The following is a 21,334-nucleotide window of genomic DNA, read 5'->3' on the forward strand; positions in this document are numbered from 1 at the left end:
TGGTTCCCTGTAGCTTTGCTTCTCGCAATGAGGGAACCGCCAGAAGGCCCTCGGCGCTGGACCTCAGCGTCCAGGCAGAACGATGGGGGTGGAGACGCTCCTTCAGGTATACTGGGCCGAGGCCGTTTAGGGCTTTAAAGGACAACACCAACACTTTGTTACTAATGAATACTTGTTAGGGGTCCCCCTCCCCAAACAAAAATTCACATTTTGCTGCAATATGTGGAGATTTAAGATGAGGAAAATGAGAAACTGAGAACTGAAGTGGACAGACCCTTCTATCCCTACTTAAAGGAGAATGAATTCTAACTCCCTGCCGCCAACATCAGGGCTCTGGGGAGCCATGGAGCCACCGCCACATCTGTATCCCAGCTCTCAAAGTGGCAGTGGTATAAGGTGGTGGCAGAGAATGTTAAAGCCTGATGCCAGCCAGCACCAGTTCAGCCCCACCCTTGCACCACTCTGCTGGCAGTGATTGGCAGGAGGCTGTCTGAGTTGGCAGAAGCGAGTGGAAGGATCTCTTTGCTTAATACACACACCACACACAGCCCAGTGTAAGATAGTTTGGATTACAGCATTAAAACTCAACATAAAAATATGAAAAATGAGTCAGCAAGGCACCATTACAACTTAGTCAGAAAACCCCTTTGCAATTGTTTAGTCTTGGTCTCATCACTGCAGAGGGTCTTCTTACAAAATCAGTGAAGTAGAAAACCTCAGTAGACTGTCTTAACCTTTGTAAGTAGCTCCAGTGCCGTAGTTGAGAGAGTCTCATGTTCTTAAGACGAGAGCTGAAATGTAATCCAGAAGCACAGATCAGTGCTCTGTACTGTGACACCGTTAGATGTTTATGTGCATCTGGGTATCTGTGTGACTGTGGTCATACCATAAAAGCCAGCAACATGCTTTCCAGCCCAATGAGGCCTTCATCATCTTAACAACAAAATAAGGCTACTTTTCAATTCTCCCCTGGCAATTTTCTTGCATTCATCGTTGCAATGAAAATGGGAACTTCTGCAAGGGACTTGGAGGAGATTCAGAGTAGTTTGGAAATAGGTTGGCCATTTGAGCATTGCTAAAAAAAGAGGAAATGTATCACCAAACAATGTAAATGAGGGCACAGACTAGCATAAAATTAGCATATACTAATTTACATGCAAGTATGGAAATTCAGGAGTTATCACTCGAATTGAAATAGAAACGCATCTTACCACATTAAATAGAAATGTGTCTCACCTGGGACTAGTCAGAACAGAAATGTGTCAAGCTTGCCCCAAGATGCTCTTGAAAGAAACACACATTTAGGGATTAGGTCTCAGGACCATCCTATGCCCATGATGATGAAACATTGTCAGCAGATCATCCCTCCCAGTATAATAAGCTTCCTTGTGAAACATAAAAGGAGAAGGTTTCAAGGTGTCTCAGACCCTAGTCCATTTGAAGACCTCATGCAGCTTGCTACTCAGGAATTGGCTGTGTTTTTAGCATGTTACTGCACCCTAATGAGAAAGGGGAGGCAGAACGCAAACACAATCTACTACAGTGGAAGAATATAAAACCAACTTAGCAAAGCTTTGGGACTGGGCATTTTAGGATGTTAAACAAGACAAATGAATATATTCTACCTATACTGAAAACACTAATGTAAAGCCCTTGGCCTGATATATGGTGAAATTGGTCAATAGATTAAATCAGTCGTTAAGGTGTTTGGCAAATGTGGGGCCAGCTCCAGGGTTAAGGACTGCCTTGGGGGAAGCTCGCCCCTTGATCACAATCCTTTTTTAAAAAAAACATTTTCCCTAGCACCAGGTACGTTTCTGCTACATCTTGAATTCCTGCCTCCCTCAATGCCTTGGGAGTTGGGTTACTCTGAAGCACTGTGAAATCATATTTTTGTGGTAGCAGCTATCTCCCCCACCCAGCCCGCACCAAAGTCCAGGGATAACTCTCCACTTTCTGGAGAGCATACCTATCTATAGCTACATCTATATGGTTCCTTATTAGAAGTCATAGATCAGCTATACACTGCTGCTGAGTTTCTGTTTTACTCAGTGCTAAATCAAACCATCTACTGAAGTCCCTTGAGAATTGAAACAGTGGCCTGATGCAAACCATATGCTTCGTAGTCTGGGGCCATGTATTTTGAACCGGTTACAGCATAAAACCACAGTGGAGCGAGCTGCCCAGTTGGCGGAGCTGAGAGTTCACCTGGTAAATCTAAATGTTGAAGGCTGTTTAAAGAATAAAATAAAACTCTTACCTATATATTTCTTATTATGATTGGACTTGAAGGAACAGTGCCTATGATTAAATCTTGCACGCCACATGGGAACCTGCATAGCTTTCAATTAAAACCATGTGTGTAATATTTATGGCATGGGTGACATGAACCAAGTTCCACTTATGGAGTGGAAACAAACAGCTTGATCTGCAAGTCATTTAAGGTTGAGTATTTGTATTATTATTGGCTGACACTCCAGCCCCAAGCACATTTAACTAAGTCTCATTGTTTTAACAGAAAGTCCAAGGAAATGGCTTAGTTGGAAGTCAATGGAATTAAGAACCAATTTACACAAACAGTGACTTTACAGAACTGAAGGAATGCGTTCAGACATAATCCCAAATTGTGGTTTGGCGTTATGTGGAGAGCCCCAAGGAGTCTTGGACTGACACACCCTTACCTTTCACTTCCTCAACCCCTTAATTATGACAATTACCTTCTTTCAGTCTTTTTTTTTTTTAATCAAACAATAGTGTGATCTGTGGAGGGTGCAAAAAGGCAAACTGGTTTGTGCCCTCCTGCAAGCCAAACTTCGACCCAGGTATGTGAACCAAATTTGCAGGCAAGCACAAACCATAGTTTGACTGTTCAGGAGTAATGATAAGCTGTGCTTTGCTGCAAACAATCCTGGAGGAATCCTGCATCTGAATGCATTCATGGAATTCAAAGTGATCAGTTGCATCTGATTGTCTGATTATTTGAAGCGTTTGCCTTGGATGTAATGGGTCTGTGCCTTCATTTCTCTCCCGGCAGAAGTCAGATGGAGAGGAGTGAGAGAAGATTGGGGAACTGGAGGAGTCCAACCGAGGAGAGTGGCCCAGCAAAGTGGGAGGCAGTGACCAGGGCATGTTGGAAGACTCATACCCTGGGAAGGGGCTCAGCAGATTGGCAGGTGGTGGACCCAGCTGGACCCAGGGGAGGGATTGAGTGGGTTGCCAGAACAACCCGTCACAGAATCACTGGATGGCCCTGGTGTGACATCCCAGCTGGCTGATATGGCTCCAGCCCTGCTCTCTGTCAGGGAACAGCCTTCCTTCTCAGGGGGGCACCTAAGGGTACATCTGGCAGTGATCTTTCCCCATTGTCTCTACCTCCTAGGATGCACTCAGCCTACATGGGCAAGAGCTCATTTGCTTGCCTAGTCCCAAGACTTGGGATGCCAACCACGTGAATGACTATCCCCACCCCTCTTTTCAAAAGGAGAGTCATTGGGACGTGTCAAGTGTTGGGAAAATGTCTTACTCCTAGCCATGTACCAGAGCCCTTCCGTGTTTTCTGATTGTATAGCCTGTCATTTGAATTATTTCTGGGCACTGTAGTGAATTTTAGAATAAAGTATTCAATCATAATGGAGTCCTGAGGATCAAGTCTGCAAGTCAGAGCCAGAACAGTGCTGTACCAGTGAGCTGTGGTCTGTCCCAAGGAAATGAAAAGTGATGTGCCTTCAAAGTGATTGTCTTGATTGTGGCATTTTGTCACTTCCCATGTTTTATATTGCTCTTCATGTGAGACCTAGTTGTTGTTTTTTGAGGGGGGACCAACAAGACTTTAGTGAATTAGCTGAATAAGCAATACTTGCATTTGTAGAATAATGACTGGAAAAATTAGCAGTGTGGAAGTCTGCAATGAATTGCAAAATGACATGCATCTTACACAGAAAGGTACAGTTAATAAGATTTCCAGTTTTGGCTATGTGTGTGGAAAGTGAGGTGGAAGAGTTCTTTAATCATTCACTTTACCATTTCTCCTTCTTTGCCCTGTTTTTATTGTTGGTGCACTCCTGTTTTTGTAGTTTTCCCTGAGAGTGATGGTCAACCTTTGAAATTCTTCTGAGTGAAGTCAGAAGAAACTTGGCTTAGTGCAAGAGCAGCATCTTTACCTTCCCATATTGGTATAAACTTCACAGTAGTTTGGCCCGCGGAATAACTCAGATAAAGTAAGTTCCCAATCTTCTCCTTGTGGCTGTGCCAGGGGAGGGGAAGGTTAGGAGCAACTGCAAAACCTGACAGGCCCCAAGACATTTCACTGCCTGAGGTGGGCAAGATGTCTGCACCCATTTAATATCCAGAAGCCAATCAGAATGGCAGCTGATTCTTACTTTAGCACTGATGATGCACTTCAGGAGTGCAGGGTAGGCTGCATGGCGCACACTTCTTTCTCCTCACCCCACAGCAGATCCTGCCTAGGCCCTTTCCTGTAACAAAAAAACATGGTTTATCAATAGTCATACCTCATGTTATGTTTGCTTCATGTTACGCTCTTTCAGGTTACGTCCCGCAGCGACCTGGAAGTACCAGAAAGGGTTACTTCCGGGTTTCGCTACTTGTGCATGCACAGAAGCGCTAAATCGTGCTTTGCGCATGCACACAAGCATCAAATCACGCCGTGCACCTGCGCAGATACGGCGCTTCAGGTTGTGCTCTTTTCATGTTGCAAATGGGCCTCTGGAATGGATCCCGTTCGGAACCAGAGGTACCATTGTACATTCAAAAGTGTATGTCTGATTACATGGGTTGAGGTACTAAGAGAGGAAGCATCTGTAGTTTCCTCTGCTCTGCCTGTCTTGCAGCCACCAGGACTTCCGTCAAAAGAAGAGGAGGGCAGAGGGGTTGATGTGATCATCAGGCAGGAGACTCTGTAGCTACATTTTCTATCACTTCCTTGGAACACTTAAAAGGACAGCCAGTCACCATCGCTCCATCTCTGACTGCAGACCTAGTTGCCGTGGAAGTTGGTGGGGCTTCCAAATCAGCACTAACCTAACTTACTTCATTTCACGTGGTTGCTGTGAGGATAACATGTCCGAGGGTCCTATGTGCATGCCGGCTCAGGTGCTAACTGTGGAGGAGCAACTTCAAGGCCTGTTACCCTCCCATGAAACCACGCTGGGCCAGATAGCCCTTCAAAGAGAACATGCTTTCAAAGAGAGGACAATCCTCTGAAAGCCCTTCAATCCAATCACCTTGCCTCTCCATTACTACTAGTAGGGATGGGAGAGAAATTCAATTCAGTTTGCATCTATAGGCAAATATACCTAATTTGTACTTTATAAAACAATATGTACTTTATAAAACAATATGTGAACAATACTGTGATCCTTCACAATTCATACTTTTTTTTGAACTTTTCATTGTAGTTCTCAAGCCAAGTAATGCGTACAAAATTGCATATACAGTGGTACCTCTACTTACAGACACGATCCGTTCCGGGGTGCCGATCGCACCCCGAAAAGTCTGTAAGTAGAGCACCACTTCTACGCATGCACGTGATGCAATAGAGTGCTCCTGCGCATGCCAAATCATGAAAAATGTCAGGGGAAACCTGGATGTATGGCAACATGATGGGGAAAGCAGTGGAAACAGCTCCAAAAGCTTAAAATCACATTGGGGGGGGGCAGGAGTTTTCAGGACCCACCCGATTCTTGCAACTGTAATCTGTTGCAAGACTGAAAAACTCAACAATTTGGGATTGCTCCCATTGAAATATTAAAATGATTGTTAAATTATTGAAATGTATGAAAATAAAAATTGGGTTTGTTTCCAAAAACTTTTCAGGTGTTAGGAATTTCCCTTTTTGAAATATGGCAACCCCTACATTATGCAAGGGGAGATCGCTTTGTAAAATGTATTAGGCAAAAATTGATACAAAAATGTGTGTTTGGCCAAATTTGCACTAAAATGTAGCTGAATTTTCATGAGGACTTGTTTGCTTGTTTTTGAGTTCATAAACTGATGTGGAAATGTAAAGAACTGGACTCCTAAGTGGGAAATGAGGAAATGAGAGAATGACCAATCTCCAACTACTGGTATAAGGTTTTTTGTTTTTTTGTTATCTCTTTAGTGACAGCCATGCTAGACATTGGAATGGGTATGAACTAGATTGTGGAGAAGTTAATTGACTTCCCATTCTGTTCTCTCCTAATTGTTCTTAACTAATGTTGGAATGACTGACCACATCTATTATTTGGATGAGACAAAAAGGTCCGTACTACTGTGCTTAGCTTTAAGAAGCCCCTGCAAAGAGGCTTTTGCATTGGTTTCCAAATCTTTTAATTTTCCAAAAAAGACTTTTTAAAAAAAGTAATATGGAAAGCCAGGCAACCGGATCTCAAGCTTTATAATGAACAATTACATATAAATCAGGCTTACCGCTGGCCACAGATGTGCTGCCCAAAATTCTTGGCATCAGCACGGTGAATTCTGGCATGCTTTCCCATTGTCTTATGGCAACCAATGGAAGAATTCCTCTTTCTGTGCAAAAAAAGTAATTGCTCTGCGACAGACAAATAATTTACACAGAGGTTGGCTTAATCCTTTAAACTGATGGGCTATATTCCAAAAGAGGTCAACTTCCTTAATCATCAGTGGCAGACATAGATATGTATTTTCTTTATGGGGAGGGGGGACAGTATCTACATAGCAAAGCATTAGGACAGTGGGTTCCTGAAGATGGCGTATGGGAGGCAGAGTTTCAATTAATTTGTTCTAGAAAATCTACCTATCTATTAGTTAAAGGCATTTGGCTCATTTGCTTTGGCTGAATGCTTGTTTATTCCTGTTCAAGCATTTCGCGGCCTTATCATGCCATCGGTCTAGTTCAGGATTGTCTAGTCTGACTGGCAAAGACCTCCCCCCCCTAGTCTCAGGATAAGGTTTTTCTCAGCCATCCCATCAGAAGCCCTCAAAGTGGGAAGGACCAGGCTGATGATATTTGGACCTGGTTAGGCTGATGCAGAGGCTTCTAACTGCCTGCCTGTTAGAATGGCTGAGAGTAAGAATTTCTATTTCCTGGTGAACTTGAAGGGAGTTCTAAATCCTCTGCACACACCTTCTCAGGTATTACTAAAGGTTAGGTCAGGGTGTGGTGAACCTCAGGCCCAGACTCTTCCTCAGGTTACAACCCTTCCCATCCACACTCTCCCCCTGCAGGCTACATCTATCAAGGGCCTTGTTTCATATCCTCCTTGTGGGTTTTCCCCTGGCTGGAATCTGTCCCCAAACTCTGATTACAGCCCTTTCTTGCCTGAAAGGAGGATAGGAAGTGTGTGTGTTTAAAAATGGGCCTATTGCACAAAGGTAAAATTTACACTTATTGCCCTGTTGCCTCTGTTGCCTATCGCTGATATGTTGGCTCCCATAAGCTTGTGCAGGAGGGAATACAGCTTTTGGGCTGGAAAATCTTCTCCACTGCTTTGACTCAGATCTGCAGATTTCTTGTTCTGCATTCCCTGACAGTCCAGGCAGGGCCTCTGAAAGACCAGATACCATCTTCACGACTGTAGGATGCTACACCCACTCTATGCATCCCAGCAGCGCCACCTGATAGCGGCCCACAACCTATCCCCATTCACACACATAGCGAGAATTGTGAAACTACCCCTTGAAAAGATACCTGCATCATCAGTCTTGCCATTATGACTGTTTTTTTATTAACTATGCAGGGTGGCTTACAACAATTTGAAATTCAGTCTTGAAACAGATTACAGTTGCAAGAATCGGGTGGGTCCTGAAAACTCGCTTGGCTGCTTCCCTGTAAACACACGGTTGCTACATGAGGACAATATCCCCAGCTAAAATGGTTGTGGGAACGGGCTCAAAATGGCTCTATTAAGGACAATCTCCACAGAAATCAGCTGCCAAGATTAATTGTTCTCCAATGCAACTGTTGCCATGGAAAAATAATAGGAACAATAACGGCTGAGTTGAAAGTTCTGCCATGAATATATTTTAAGCAGGCATTGAAAACTGTGTTGTTTTTTGGTGGGCATTTTTGGTTGCTGTTAATTCTCTGGTAGGTTTCTGCTCTTTTTATTGCTTTGCTGCTTGTTTATCTTACCTCACTTTGCTATTATTTATTTTAGGATTTTTTAAAAGCTGCCTTGAATTGGCATTTTGCTTAGAAAGGCAGGTGTAATACGAACAAATAATTTAAGTAAAAAGGTGTGTGAAAGGGAGGGTGAGAGGAATCAAAACACTTATTCAGAAAGCTAGATTTCATGCCTGTCCACTGATGTTTGCAGTGCTGCTGCTCTGCTGCTTTGGAACTGTGGTTTGTTTTTATAGCACCTTCTTCCTCATAATGTCATTATATAGGCAGGCAGCTTTGGCTATATGCCAGCATCACTAGGACAGGGAGGGCAATGCCTGTTCAGGAATCATTGCCCTAACTCTGGATTAGGGATGGGGGAGAATAATAGAACTGTAGCATTGGAAGTGACCCTGAGGGTCATCTAGTCCAACCCCCTGCAATGCAGGAATATCAGCTAAAGCATCCATGACAGATGGCCATTCAACAGAGGTTGCTTTAAAACCTTCAAGGAAGGAGAGACCACCACCTTCTGAGGGACTGTGCTCCACTGCTGAGCAGCTCTTACCATCAGAAAGTGTAGCTGATATCCTCTTTCTTGTAACTAGAAGTCTCATTTTTTATACTTCTTTTCTTTTATCCCTGCCCCTTAATCTCTAGAAGGGCAATAGACTCCTCTAGCAGACTTCTTCCTGGATGAATAACAGACTCATATAAAAACTCTGTAAATTAATGCAAACTTTTATATACTGTGCTCTGCTTTTAAATGTCAACGTTCTTCTCTTTCAGATGTACCATATTTTCATAACCGGCACATTTCAAACTCTTGAAAACTTAAGACGGCAAGCCAGAATTAGGGCTCTGTGTAAAACAGATGTATGAAATAGGTTGCCTCTTGAGAAGTATAGAACACTGAGAAGAACATAATAAACACCATGGGCCGCAAGCTAAGCATGCTGTAGCTAATTATGTCCTTCTTCTCAATTTGGCTTTTAAAAGGCTTGATGGTGCCCTTGGTGGAGATATCCTCTCAAGTATATGTACCCTGGCAGACATCAGGGCCAACCAGGGGTATTTTGCTGCCTGGGACAAAGGACAATATTGGAACCCCACCCTTCTCATACCTGCCAAGCGCCCCAGAAAAAACAGGACATTCCATTTTTTCTTGTGAGATTGCGACGGCCATTTTGGGTACCATAACCTTGCGTGCTCTTGCACTGCAGTCTTGCCCTGAAAAAGTGCTTTTTTGGGGGATGTGATACTGTGTGGTGCCAAAAACACATGGTTTTGGGTGCTGTGTGAGATCTCCCCCTAAAAAAGTGGGTTTTTTCCCCAGGGTCCTGGGATTCACTCAGGAATGTGCCCTGGATGGTGCATGTCCAAGTTTGGGGTCTGAAAAAGTTGAAATTCTCAGGGTACCCCAGTAAAGTCTACTATCATCTGTAATCAATAAGGTTGTGGCCAATTTAATCCCAAGATCTTGTCATGTCGTTTTTGTTGCTGCTACATTACTGCCCCCCTTTCTGGTTCTCAGGGGACACTGTGCGTAGGCCCGCAAATAGCAGATCTGATCGATTCAGATCCAAACTGAATCAAATTTCTTCCCCAGCTCTACTTGAGACAGTACATATTTACCATGTACACTACACTCCAATGTTTTACATGTTCATATAACAGCATGACATATGCATGTAACAAATGTATGCTTGCCACCCTGTGCATGCCAGGGAGCTGGGATAGGTTGCACCTCCATGATACATGTACATGCAGTAGTGGCAAGTTTTCTGCTGTGCAGAACTATGGAACTTTAGATCTGGAAGGAACCTTGAAAGTCAATCTAGTGAGGCAGAGACCCTCTGGGTGCTAGGCATGGGTTGCCCCTCTGTGAGTGTTTGCCCTCGTGGACCCGGCACTGAAAGGCAAGCTGCATGTGGAAGATTGTGCTGCTGCCCACAAAATAGATCCGCCTTGCTGGATCAGGGATGGGATACAGAATGTGTTGCAAGAACAAGATGGAATGCTGCTCTTAGCTTCGGAAAGGAGAGTCGCAGCTATCTTCTGGGCTGATATTGGACAGCTGGAATTCTGCAGCTCCTCTCAGCGTTGGCTCATCCCAAGCGCGTCCTTTTCTTCAAACAAAAAAAGAAAGGTTTAGCAGCAGTTAAAGGCTCTGAAGAAAGTTTCAGAAAGTGAGACCAAAGCTTCACTTTTACCCCACCGTTTCCAAACATAGGGTAAAACAAAGGGCACATTTAAAGCTACTGGGAGAGATTTAGCACTAAGCAGGATGAGGTGTTGATGATGTGTGATTACATATTTCTCTTTATTATTATTATTATTATTTTTTGTAACAAGCATCCAGGGAGGTAGTGATGGAGTTAGATCAGGACTGCAGTGCTGAGGGGTGGATTTTTTAATCCTTTTCACCATGCTTCCCCTCCCCTAATGCAAATCCGCCTCCCAAAGTTGCTATAATTTGCCTCAATAGGGAACACAGTCATATCTTACAACAGGGCAAGATGTTGGAGGCATTTACATCATTAAAAACAGAACAGGAGAAGGCTTAACTCCACCCAGCAACATGGTCTCAATCCAGTTTCTCCTCCCTGCAGAGGCTTGCAAATAAACAAACGAACAAACAAACAAACAAACAAACAAACAAATAAATACATACATACATACATACATACATACATACATACATACTTGAGAGATCCCATGGCATGGCTTTCATGATTTTTATAGGAGTTAACACTGAGCAGATAGAAAATTTCCATCTGATAGATAGATAGCATTTCCATCTGTATAGTCAGATGGAAAAGAAGACAGAACTCCAGTGATTTTTGCTGATAATGTAGCTTCAGAGAGGAGATGTAAACACTGTGTTGCTGAGGGTAATCTCTCCCCTTTCATCTGGTATTTATTATTATTATTCTTTAAAACCCACAAGGCTTTAAATCACACCATTAACATAACGTGTAGTTAGGCCCTAGCTTAAACAAACTTCGGGATCAATCTTAGCGTGAGGGGAGAGTTTTCTTGTTGCTTGGGAATATACTCTAATCTCTTTTATTATGTTTGAGATCTGTTCAAAAGCTTGGTGAATACTTTGATCTGCTACCCAAGTACAAAAAGAGCTTAACTCAGGGATGGGGAACCTGTGGATCTCCAGATGTCGGGAGTCTCACCATCCCTGGCTTAATGCTGCAGGAACTTTTCTAGATAAACACAGAGTTATCAGTGAAAAGTCATGCTCCAATAAACTTCTTTTGACATATCTATGCTTCAGACTTAACCTGGGATTTGTAAATGCCATCTCTATGCTACAGCAGGTCATGTACATGTGACAGGCAGGAGTGCTTAATGGAATTCCCAGAGCCAGGATTCTTTGGGGAGGACACACAGGTTAACCTGGTATAGAAACCACCCTGGTCTCTAGCATCTTAGGCTTGTCATTTTGCTATTTGTGTGGCATTTACTTGCTTCTGTGTAGGCCTGGACACTTCATAGTTGCATCCATCACTATTTACTGTACTATTTATTTTGTATAAATCACATTTTAATGTGTTTCCTTTCCACTCCGATCTTCCTTCCATTCTTCCATTGTTTGCAAGCATAATTCTGCTTTGCTGTCTTATCAGGACACATTTCTGCTTATGCAAACCATTTCTGCCATTGAAAACCTGGTGGTCTTTGCAACTCAGCAGCCACTTTGGAGTGGTTAGGTTGGCTTTCAGACTTGCTAGCTCCACAGTTTTTCTACACAGAATGCATTCTGGGTCCTGGATTCCACTGGTGGAAGTTCTTGGGTTGGCAGACCCTTGGAATATTATAACAGAATAGCTGTGGTGTGACTGCTTGTTTGAGTGGTTTGTTTGTTTGCCTTTTTTAAAAAGAAGAAAAATAATTCTTCTTCTCCAAAATATATGTTTGAAGAGTCAGATGCATAGTGTACTCTATAAATAATAGATGAATCAAGTCTGTGCAAAGTTTAGAAAGGCAACAAGATACAGCCATCCCCCCACCCCTTATTTTGAAGGGATTAGTTGTATATGACTACATCTCGTGTTGTGTGTGTGGTCTAGTGAAATGCTTGCTCTGTGGGACTGCTGTGAGTTAGCCTGCCTTCCCTATTTTGAGATTCTCACATCTGTGCGTAAAAATCCTGTGCATATTTTCTAAAAAGTTATATACAGTTCTTCCTGGAAAAGGGTGCATAGGAATCATGCTACATGCCGTTAACTTGAATATAGTTTCCCAGATAAGTCTTTTCGGCAATATTGTCATAGCTTGCCATATAGCCTTTGAGGTTGCAAGCCAGTATAATGTGGTATAGAGCATTAAATCATGGCTGGGGAGACCCAGGTTCAGAGTGGGAGACAGCCCCACTCTCAGTCTATAGCCTACCTCACAAGTATGTGAAGATAAAGGGTGGGGAGGACCACAATGTCCAGCAAGATGCCTACGGGAAGCTCACAACCAGGGCATGAGGCAATAGTCCTTGCTATTTCCTAATGACTGGTGTTCAGAGGTATGGTGTCCATGATCCTCAAGGTAGCATATAGCCACCAAGTCTTGTAGTCTGTGATAAATCTTTTCCTCCATTGATTTGTTTGTAAAAGCATAGGTCTTGGATAGATGCAGGGGGGGACGACCATCTATCACTGACCACAACTGGTGAATATAGCAGGGGAGGCCAGTGGAGAGGCAGCAGCTCTCTTGATGGCTCATTTGGGCAAACTGGTTCTCTTGGTAGGGTGGCCAGATGCCAAAAAAGCAAAAAAAGCAGACAACATCACCAAAAAAGAGGGCACATATTTGCGTAAAATTTACATATGCTCATGTATGTACCCATGCATATTTAGGAATTTAAATCAGAATAGAATACTCTAGTGAAGAAATCTATGAGCATGTGACCTGTGTACCTGCTTAATATGCTGTCCAAGCTCTAGCTGTTGATGGGCTTCTGCTGCTCGCCCTTATTATGGGTCTATATTTTTCAGCTGAGCTTGGACTGGACAGCCCTTCAAATAGAGGAGTGATATCTGTAAAGTAGAACACACTCTATCTCTGGGAGAAGGCGCTGCAGCAGGACTGAATCCCAATTCAGCCAGTAGTCTTCTGCAGATTTAAGAATGTCTGCTAAGACCTACACAGATGGTGTTTGGTTTTGTTTTGTTTTTTAAAAAAGGAGAGCCTGCAGTGAAAATTTGAGCAGATAAGCAGTTCTTTGCCTAAAGCCGCATTTGTTTTAAATGCAATTTTTTCCATATGACTTTCTGGCTGATTTGGTTCCTTTTGTATCCTTTGTCCCGTGAAAACTCTTTATACTAATTCCAGTTGGAAAGCTGTGACGTTTATTGGTGGAGGCAAAACTGATCAACTGCAGACTCCCTTCCTGCCAAACCAAGCTAGCAAAAGTTCAGTGATATTATGTGGCCAGTAGGAATGTATTCAGTCTTCGTAAATAAGACTCATTTATTGCAGAATGAAGAGCCAGGAGAGATAGCAGTATGTGGATGTGCAAGGTCTGTAGATCTTGAACGTGATGCATTTAAAGACCTTAGAATAAAACCTGCTACATAATAGAATATTGAACAGCCCTGCGTTGCTGGCAAAATTGCATTATTGTTCATAGGACTCGTGCCTACTGTTGCATTCTTTGTGAGTTGCATTACAAGCCTGTAATCTAGACTTAACTGGCTGGTAAACCTTGGCCTATAACTACTTCTATGGGTTGCTGGAGGAATACAAAATGAACATACTGTAGTAGTTAGCTGCACTTTTCAAAGACAATTTACAACTTTTAAAAGAAAATACAGGAAATAAAAAGGCTGTCTGCAAGGTTTTTAATTGAAGAAAGGGCAGTGGTTGCTGAAAGGGCGATCTGTTTGCCAGGTACTTTATTGTATGTAATAGCTGCCTAGAACATCAGTTTGTAGTTTTAAAGGGGATAGGGAAAGGTTAGAATGCTTTGAGTAAATATAGGTGAGGCCTGCAGCAAAATGTTGCAGTATGGAGTACTGCCTGATCAGCATTCCACTCACTCCATTCTATTCCCCCTTCTCTCACAGTCAATGAGCATTCTATTGCTATGGAGCATGCTCAGTCTTCATCAGGCTTTGTGTTTGCCCCCCTCCCCCCATCTAGCATTCCATGCATGGCTTCTGAGCATGCATAGCCTTCATTGGGCTGTTTAAGGGATTTCTTTTCCCCCTTAATTGGGGGGAGTCTGCTTCAGTCTATAATTCATAATGTTTTCCTATTATTCCATTTCTTTTATGGATGTCTATTTGTGGCTTGAAAGTGAGATTTCCATCTTCTACCCATTCACAGCCTGTGTTGGAGATGCTTCTTCCACAATTTGTGTGTCTCCGTAGTTCAAAATGCTTGGGAATGTGTGTTGACATTTGTTCTCTTTTTTGTCTCCCCAACCCCCTTTTTCCTATCTGCACATCACATTACCTATTTGCTTGTTGGAAGTAATGGCTGGTGACTGTATGTTTAACAAATGATGCAAATTTAGCTGGTGTATCCTGAGAATTGTTGTTGGATATATACCGTATTTTTCCGTGTATAAGACTAGGGTTTTGTTTTTTTTACCCAAAAATTAGTTTTAAAATTGGGGCTCGTCTTATACATGGGTAGTGCTGAGGTGGTGTTATCTTAATTTGGAGTCCCCCAAAATAGGGGGCGTCTTACACTTGGGGGCGTCTTATACACGGAAAAATACTGTACTATGTAACTTGTGCCTTCCTAGAACTACCATGCTTGCAAACATCTTGCAACCATGATTTCAGGGTATCTGTTATAATATGCCACAATGGGCATATTATTGTCCCTATTTTCCAGGGATAGTCTCAGATTTACAGAAACTGTCCTGGTTTCTGATTTGATCCTGGAATGTCCCACTTTTCCTTAGGATGACCCTATTTTCATTGGAGAAATGTTGGTGGGTTTGGAGTTATCTGACCCCTGAGCCATTTGAAGGCAGCCCTGTACAGGGAGGTTTTAAAATGTTTAAAGTTTTTATTATGTTTTTGTTTATGTTGGAAGCTGCCCAGAGTGGCTGGGGCAACCCAGTCAGATGGGCTGGGTGGGGTATAAATAATAATAATAATAGGATGTCCCTATTTTCATCGGATAAATGTTGGAGGGTATGGTTCTTGTTTTGTTCACCTCTGAACAAATCAGTTTCAGTTCCTTCCCATAAACTGTCAGGGATGTCTCTAAGTGTCATTGGCTCCTGGCATTTCCTTTCTGATATTCCAAACACGTGGAACATCTGGACACCATATCTGAGTATTCATGCCTGGCCAATTTAGTATGTCATTTCCCTCCCCCTGCTTTTTTTGCACAATACAATGCCAAAGCATCCTGTCTGAATCTTCTTTAATATGCCTGGTGTCAGTGGTTTTTGGAATAACGATTCATTCTCCTTGGAGTACAAGTCCCCTTTCTGTTGTTAACTCTGCTTTGATGCTCCAGAAGTCCTTAATTTCCCATTGCTCTTGAAACTTGATTTTGGGCCAATCTCCTTTTATCATCCTTATAAACTTTTTCTTAGTTTCATCTTTGTTTCTTATTTCTTCCATTTTCTCTTCAGTGGCTGGAATGCTTGTGAATATCATGTGTCAAAGAGCGAGTCGGCAGTAAATCATACGGTCAAAGTTGGAGTTAACACTTTATTAGCAAAAACACAATCTTCACAGACTGGGCTGAGTGTCAGGCCTAATGAGCACAGCAGCTCATCTCTGGTAGGTCTGGCCACAGTTGCCGAGACTGAAAGTCCTCACCTCCCCACACCACAGCTGTCAAAGCCCCTTCCTCTCCAGGGGTTTCCTAACAATCAGAGACTGCCCCTGCATGTTCAGCCTGCCACTGCTCTGCCCATTTCAGCTCTCTTCTGGTTCTGGGAGACAATGGGGGAAGAGAGTTTGTCACAGCAGGATGGGGAGACACCCATGGCTCTTCACCAGCCTGACTGATCTCTGCCTCTTGGCCTCCCTTCTCCCACTCACCTGTTTCAGCTTCTGATTCTGGACTTCTCCCAGCTCACTAAGCCCTGTTACCCCTTCCCAGTCTTCTCCCTCTTCTATCTCTGACCACTCATCGTTGTAACACCACTACTCCCCAGGCTCTGAGCCTTCTTCCCTTGGTGGTTCCCCGGCTGATTCCTCCCACCATTCCTCTGTGTCCAACCTGTCCATGACATCAAGTGTACTTGCTGCTCCAGAACATCTTCCTTTGTTGCAGAGGCAGTTAACCTATGGCCCTTCAGCGGTTGTTGGACTTCAGCATCCATCAGTCCCAGCTAACTGATGGGAGGTCTATCCTGACAACACCTGGGGGGCTATGAGTTTCCCACCCACTGCTGTATAGCATTCTTTCTAGGTAGAAATGTTTTGGTTGAAAAGTTTGCTTGATGTATTTCTGTCCTTGGTTTATAGCTAATTTTTCAGACGATATTTCAGAAGCAGGGGAAAACATTGTTTACAATCTGGCTGAAACAATCTGGCTCAAGTTGGCACCTCAACTTGAGGCTTCTTCAGTATGTTCTCCAGTGGCTTGTGGTCTGTCTTCACCATAACTGTTGTTCCACCATAGATGCATTGATGGATATTTGCACAATCTACCACAATTACAAACATTTCTTTTCATCCCTAAGCCTCCGCCACTTGTGTAAAGTAAAGTTATCACTGCTAATCCTGGAGAAAATCTGACTAAACAGTTAAACATTCCCAATATAGTTTCCATCTCTGACATGGATGTTGAGGTTTCCAGTTGTTATATTGCTGCAGTTTTGCCTTAGATCTGGTTTTATTTCTTTTGGAGCCAGTATAAGGCCAAAAAAGTAATATTGCTGATCTTTATCTGCATTTTATGTTGATTTAGTTTCTGGGTTTTTCTTTCTGCATCTTTGCAGCTGTGTTGTCTGGTTTTGTTTTTTCCACATAGAGCCATGCATTAGTGTATCAACAGGAATGATTTTGACACCTGGTAATTCAGGGCTGGAGAACCTATGGCCCTCCAGGTGGTTCTGGGCTCCAACTCCCACCAGCCCCAGCCAGCTTAGCCAGTCATCAGGCATGATGGGAGTTGGAGTCCTACAACACCTGGAGTGCAATAAGCTCCCCATCTGTACTGTAACCCTTCTAATAATTAATGGGTTTTCCTTTGAAAGATTCTTGGGTGGAGGAAATTCCTAAAGGCACCCTGCTGAAGTTCTATCAACCTTCAGTGCATTGTCTTGTGTCAGTTGGCTGGTTCTTAATCTAGCATCAGCTGCCAGTATCTTGTTTGTGCATTCAATATATTTAAGTACTTGGCTTGTGACAGCTTGTATGTAAGAAGCTTGTAGTGTGCTGTCAAATTTAAATCTCTTGGATTGAAGACGTTAACTCTGCAACCACCAAAGAGTTTACCCAATCTGTCACTTCGTCTGCACTCGCCAGTACTCCAGTTTGCACCATCTTCCATTTCAGTTTTTCTCTTTGAGAACAAGATTAATGTTTCCAAGTGCATGAATAACTGGTTATGAATCTGGCTTCAACTCTGTTTGACACTGGTTTGGTACACAGCCTAGATCTGCAAATTCATCTGCAAGCATTCTTTCCGTTTTTGCTTTCTTGGGGCCAAACTATACCTTGCGCTTTATGCATAGCATGAAGCTCCAGCTCCATTTTTCTTGACTCAGTTACAGGCATAGAGGGATTCCAGTTGTTACTGGAGCCACAGTGCACAAAGAGAGAATGTTTATCGCTTCCCTCCCTAGCTGTAAGCACCAATCACACCCCCTTGCAGTGCTACAAAGTTTTGTACAAAAGTTCTCATTGGCACCAAAGGGTACTGCCTTTTTTTTTTTACTAATGCTTTCAAGGCAGACAGATGCCAACAACAATAATAGCCATGATTGTGAGGGGTTTTTTTTGGGGGGGGGGAGATATTATGACTAGAGAAGGAAGGGATAAGCCTTCCCCTCCTCATGCAGGCCAAAGGCTTTTCATATTTGGTCTAAAGGAATGTGATTGTTTATCTTGTTTCATATCTTATGATAGGGCACAGCTACATATTGTATATAGCTCTGACAACAAAAAGTCTGTAGAGACTAACAGACTGATTACGGAGTAAGACTTTGCAAACTAGAATCCACATCTTCAGCTGGCATGCGATATACATGGGTAGAGAAAATAATGGGGCCAAATGACTATGAAATGTAAAAATAATAATTGTCTGGGACCATTCTATGTACAGCTTAAAACAAGCACTGTGACCATTTGCAACAGCAATAATTGGTGTTTCTCAGCTGTTGTTCTGAATAGTCAGTTTACTTACCTTAAGCTTTATATAGAATTGTCACAGTCCTTTTGCATTTTGTAGCCATTCCTCCCTGATTTTTTCTCTATACTCCCTTCCTCTACAGTAACATAGCATGGGTACTCTCCAGAAAATGTAGTTCTATGTGTTTTTTTTTAATCATGTAAAACACCCGTGGTTGACTTCCAGTTGGGAAGGGAAGGGAAGAGGTAGAAAAGTGAGCGTTCAGCCCTTTCCTTCCCAACCACTCAAAACCTTACAGTTCTTTATAGACCACCAGGCCTTATCAAAGCTAAGCAACCAAACTCCTTTCAATAATGGGTGGGTGTATGGTAGCTGCCCTTGCTGTATCCTCAGATTCTCAGGGAGTGGAGGAACGAGCTGCTGGCAGTGGTGGAGCTTCATGCTCTGGCACCAGGGGATGGAGTGCAGGTGGGCTGGCGTGCATCCAGGGGCAGGATGCGCTGCCCGCAGGGGTGTGGTTCGTGTCCTGGGGGCATGGCATGCAGCCTGCGGGGTGTAGTGCCCAGCGTGGGTGGGGGGGCAGCCGTGATGGCACCCCACTGGGATTATGTTGCGAGGGGCAGTGTGACCCCCTGCACCCCTCTTCCTCCGCCAGTGGCTGCTGGCACCTCCTAATCCCTTCAATGGTTGTCAACCTGGTGAACCCCAAGCCTCCTTGGGAGTGGTGTAGAATCGGGAAGCCCCACAGGAGCCTTAAAGTGATGAATTGATTATTTATCCCCCCTGCACCACTGCTTCATTTCTCTAGCCTTATCTCAGATTCACCATTTGTCAAACTTGTCTGCTCAATGAATAAATCGCGAAGGTAAAAAAAAAAGAAAATGAAAAGGTGCCTCCTATGTTAAATAGTTAACACATGAAGAGCGCTTAAGACTAACTCTTGATTTGTGTGTTTGTGTGTTTTTACGTTTTTTTGAAGAGAAGGAAGTGCCAAGCAGACCTTTAAGAGTGCGCGGCCGACCATCATCAGCTGACAGGGCGTTTGTTCGGTGGAGGCCACCCCATTCTTCAGGTTCAAGGAACCTACGTAGATATCCAGGTTACCTCTTGGGATATGGAGAGAGCAGCAGAAAGATGAGTTATAAGCCACTGCCAAAAGAAGAAAGAAGTCATGAGGTTAAAAGATTAGGTAAGTCAAGGCCAAAGTTTATTTCGCACCAAATAAGGTTTGGCACTTTTGTTTGGGATGATCAAGCATTGGGTTGGATCCAATTAACTGGGCACCCTAGCGGGAGCCAATGCAAGCACACCCAATAGTGCAATAGGGCTCCCCGGCCCCGTGCCATCCCCCGTGCCATCCCCTGTGCCACTCTAGAGGGTCAGGAGAATGCCCAGAACAGTGCACAGTGGGGTGTGGGTGTGTTCTGCTGGGCAAGTGGAAATGTTTGTGCTGATTCCTTCTCCCTAGTAATTTGGTTCAGTGGGTTAATTCACTCATTAGAGCAGATTCCTGAAAGTGTCTAATACACTTATATCTAGAATTTGACTGCATGTGTTATGATCTGCTATGTAAGCAGTTGTAGGTGTTTAATTAAGCAAAAGGAAAATCTTGACCAGGACGAAAAAGGCAATGGCTTGTATCCAACTAAGTTCTCCTCAAAGTTGACCTATTGAAATTAATGAGCCCAAATTCATCATGCACATTACTTTCACTGGGTCCACTCTGAGTATGACTACTATTATGTTGAATTACTCAAACTAAGTTGCAGTAACTTCATAGAATAGGTAGCTTATAATTTTTGTAATGTTTCAGCTAAATTGAGCGTTAGCAAGCCAAGCGTTACTCCACTTACAACAGTTTAGTGGAGATAAAACTTGGCAACAGTATTAGAACCGGTAGGTTTTATTGGTTTAATTGTCCCAAGCTTCAGTTAATTAGTCAGAGGGGTCCAATTTCAAATATTAGGGGTCAATTTAAGCAAAAGAGCTTCAAATGAAGGGAAAACTTGTACTTTGTTTAAGCCTCATTTGGTTCTGATGTTACATACTCCACATCTTTAGAAGTTGTGTGCCACATTTTAAGAAAAACATCAATAAACTGCTCACTGAATCGCCAGACAAAGAGAAGATAGAATCATAGAATTGTAGAGTTGGAAGGGACTGCGAGGATCATCTAGTCCAACCCCCTGCAATGCAGGAATCTTTTGCCCAATGTGGGGTTCGAAGTATCTCATGTTCTTCCAACTGAGCTATCCCAACCAATAGAAGTTATCAAAATTTGTCTGATGGGTTTGCATAGTAAAATGTAGAGGAATTTCAGAGTAGAACAGCTGAGGAATTTCCTACAGGAAAGCATACTGGTGTGGAAACCCCAAAGGTGATTCCTCTTTGAGAGAATTGTGAAGGGAAGCTTTGCTTCTGCACATGACTGTGGCATGATGGGAAGTTTTGCTTCTGCACATGACTCGGGAAAAACCGTTCTAAGCTGAGATATTCCCTCATCACCCTAGAATGTTCAGTTCACATTGAGTTCATGAAAACATTGTACCCTGACCTGTTCTTAATGCATAGTTGACCACATCTATCGGGACGTAATTGTTATGTCCTTTTAAGTCTTGCTATATCAATCACTAGTAATTGTTTAAGTCTTGCTATATCAATCACTAGTTATAGTTTAATAAGGAGGTTTTCATGCCTGTCTAGTTCTGTGTTCCCTTTCCCACCCTTTAATCTATTCATGATTAATGCTTATATGCAACCTTTGCTTTGTACTTGTGTTAACCAATCAGCAATAAGCACATATGTGGCAATGCTGTAATATTCAATAAAAGGGACTCCCCGAGACTTGCTCGAGAGATGCCTCCCATATGACACTTGCTACTCGTCTGTCGTTTATTTCAACCCAACAGAATTGCATGTGAGGTATGGCATTATAATTCACTACACGCTGCATGACTGCTACTTCAT

General features: G+C 43.0%; 1 protein-coding gene across 1 annotated transcript in view; it reads left to right on the plus strand.

The window, feature by feature from the left end:
* Window positions 1-21,334, plus strand: part of FNDC1 (fibronectin type III domain containing 1) — an 87,443-nt gene that overhangs the window by 15,843 nt on the left and 50,266 nt on the right. Inside the window, exon 2 of the mRNA XM_053382299.1 lies at window positions 19,347-19,556. Coding sequence (XP_053238274.1) covers window positions 19,347-19,556 — 210 coding nt within the window. The remainder of the gene's footprint in view (window positions 1-19,346; window positions 19,557-21,334) is intronic.

This window comes from Podarcis raffonei, chromosome 3, assembly GCF_027172205.1.
Source record: "Podarcis raffonei isolate rPodRaf1 chromosome 3, rPodRaf1.pri, whole genome shotgun sequence".
Lineage (NCBI taxonomy): Eukaryota > Metazoa > Chordata > Lepidosauria > Squamata > Lacertidae > Podarcis > Podarcis raffonei.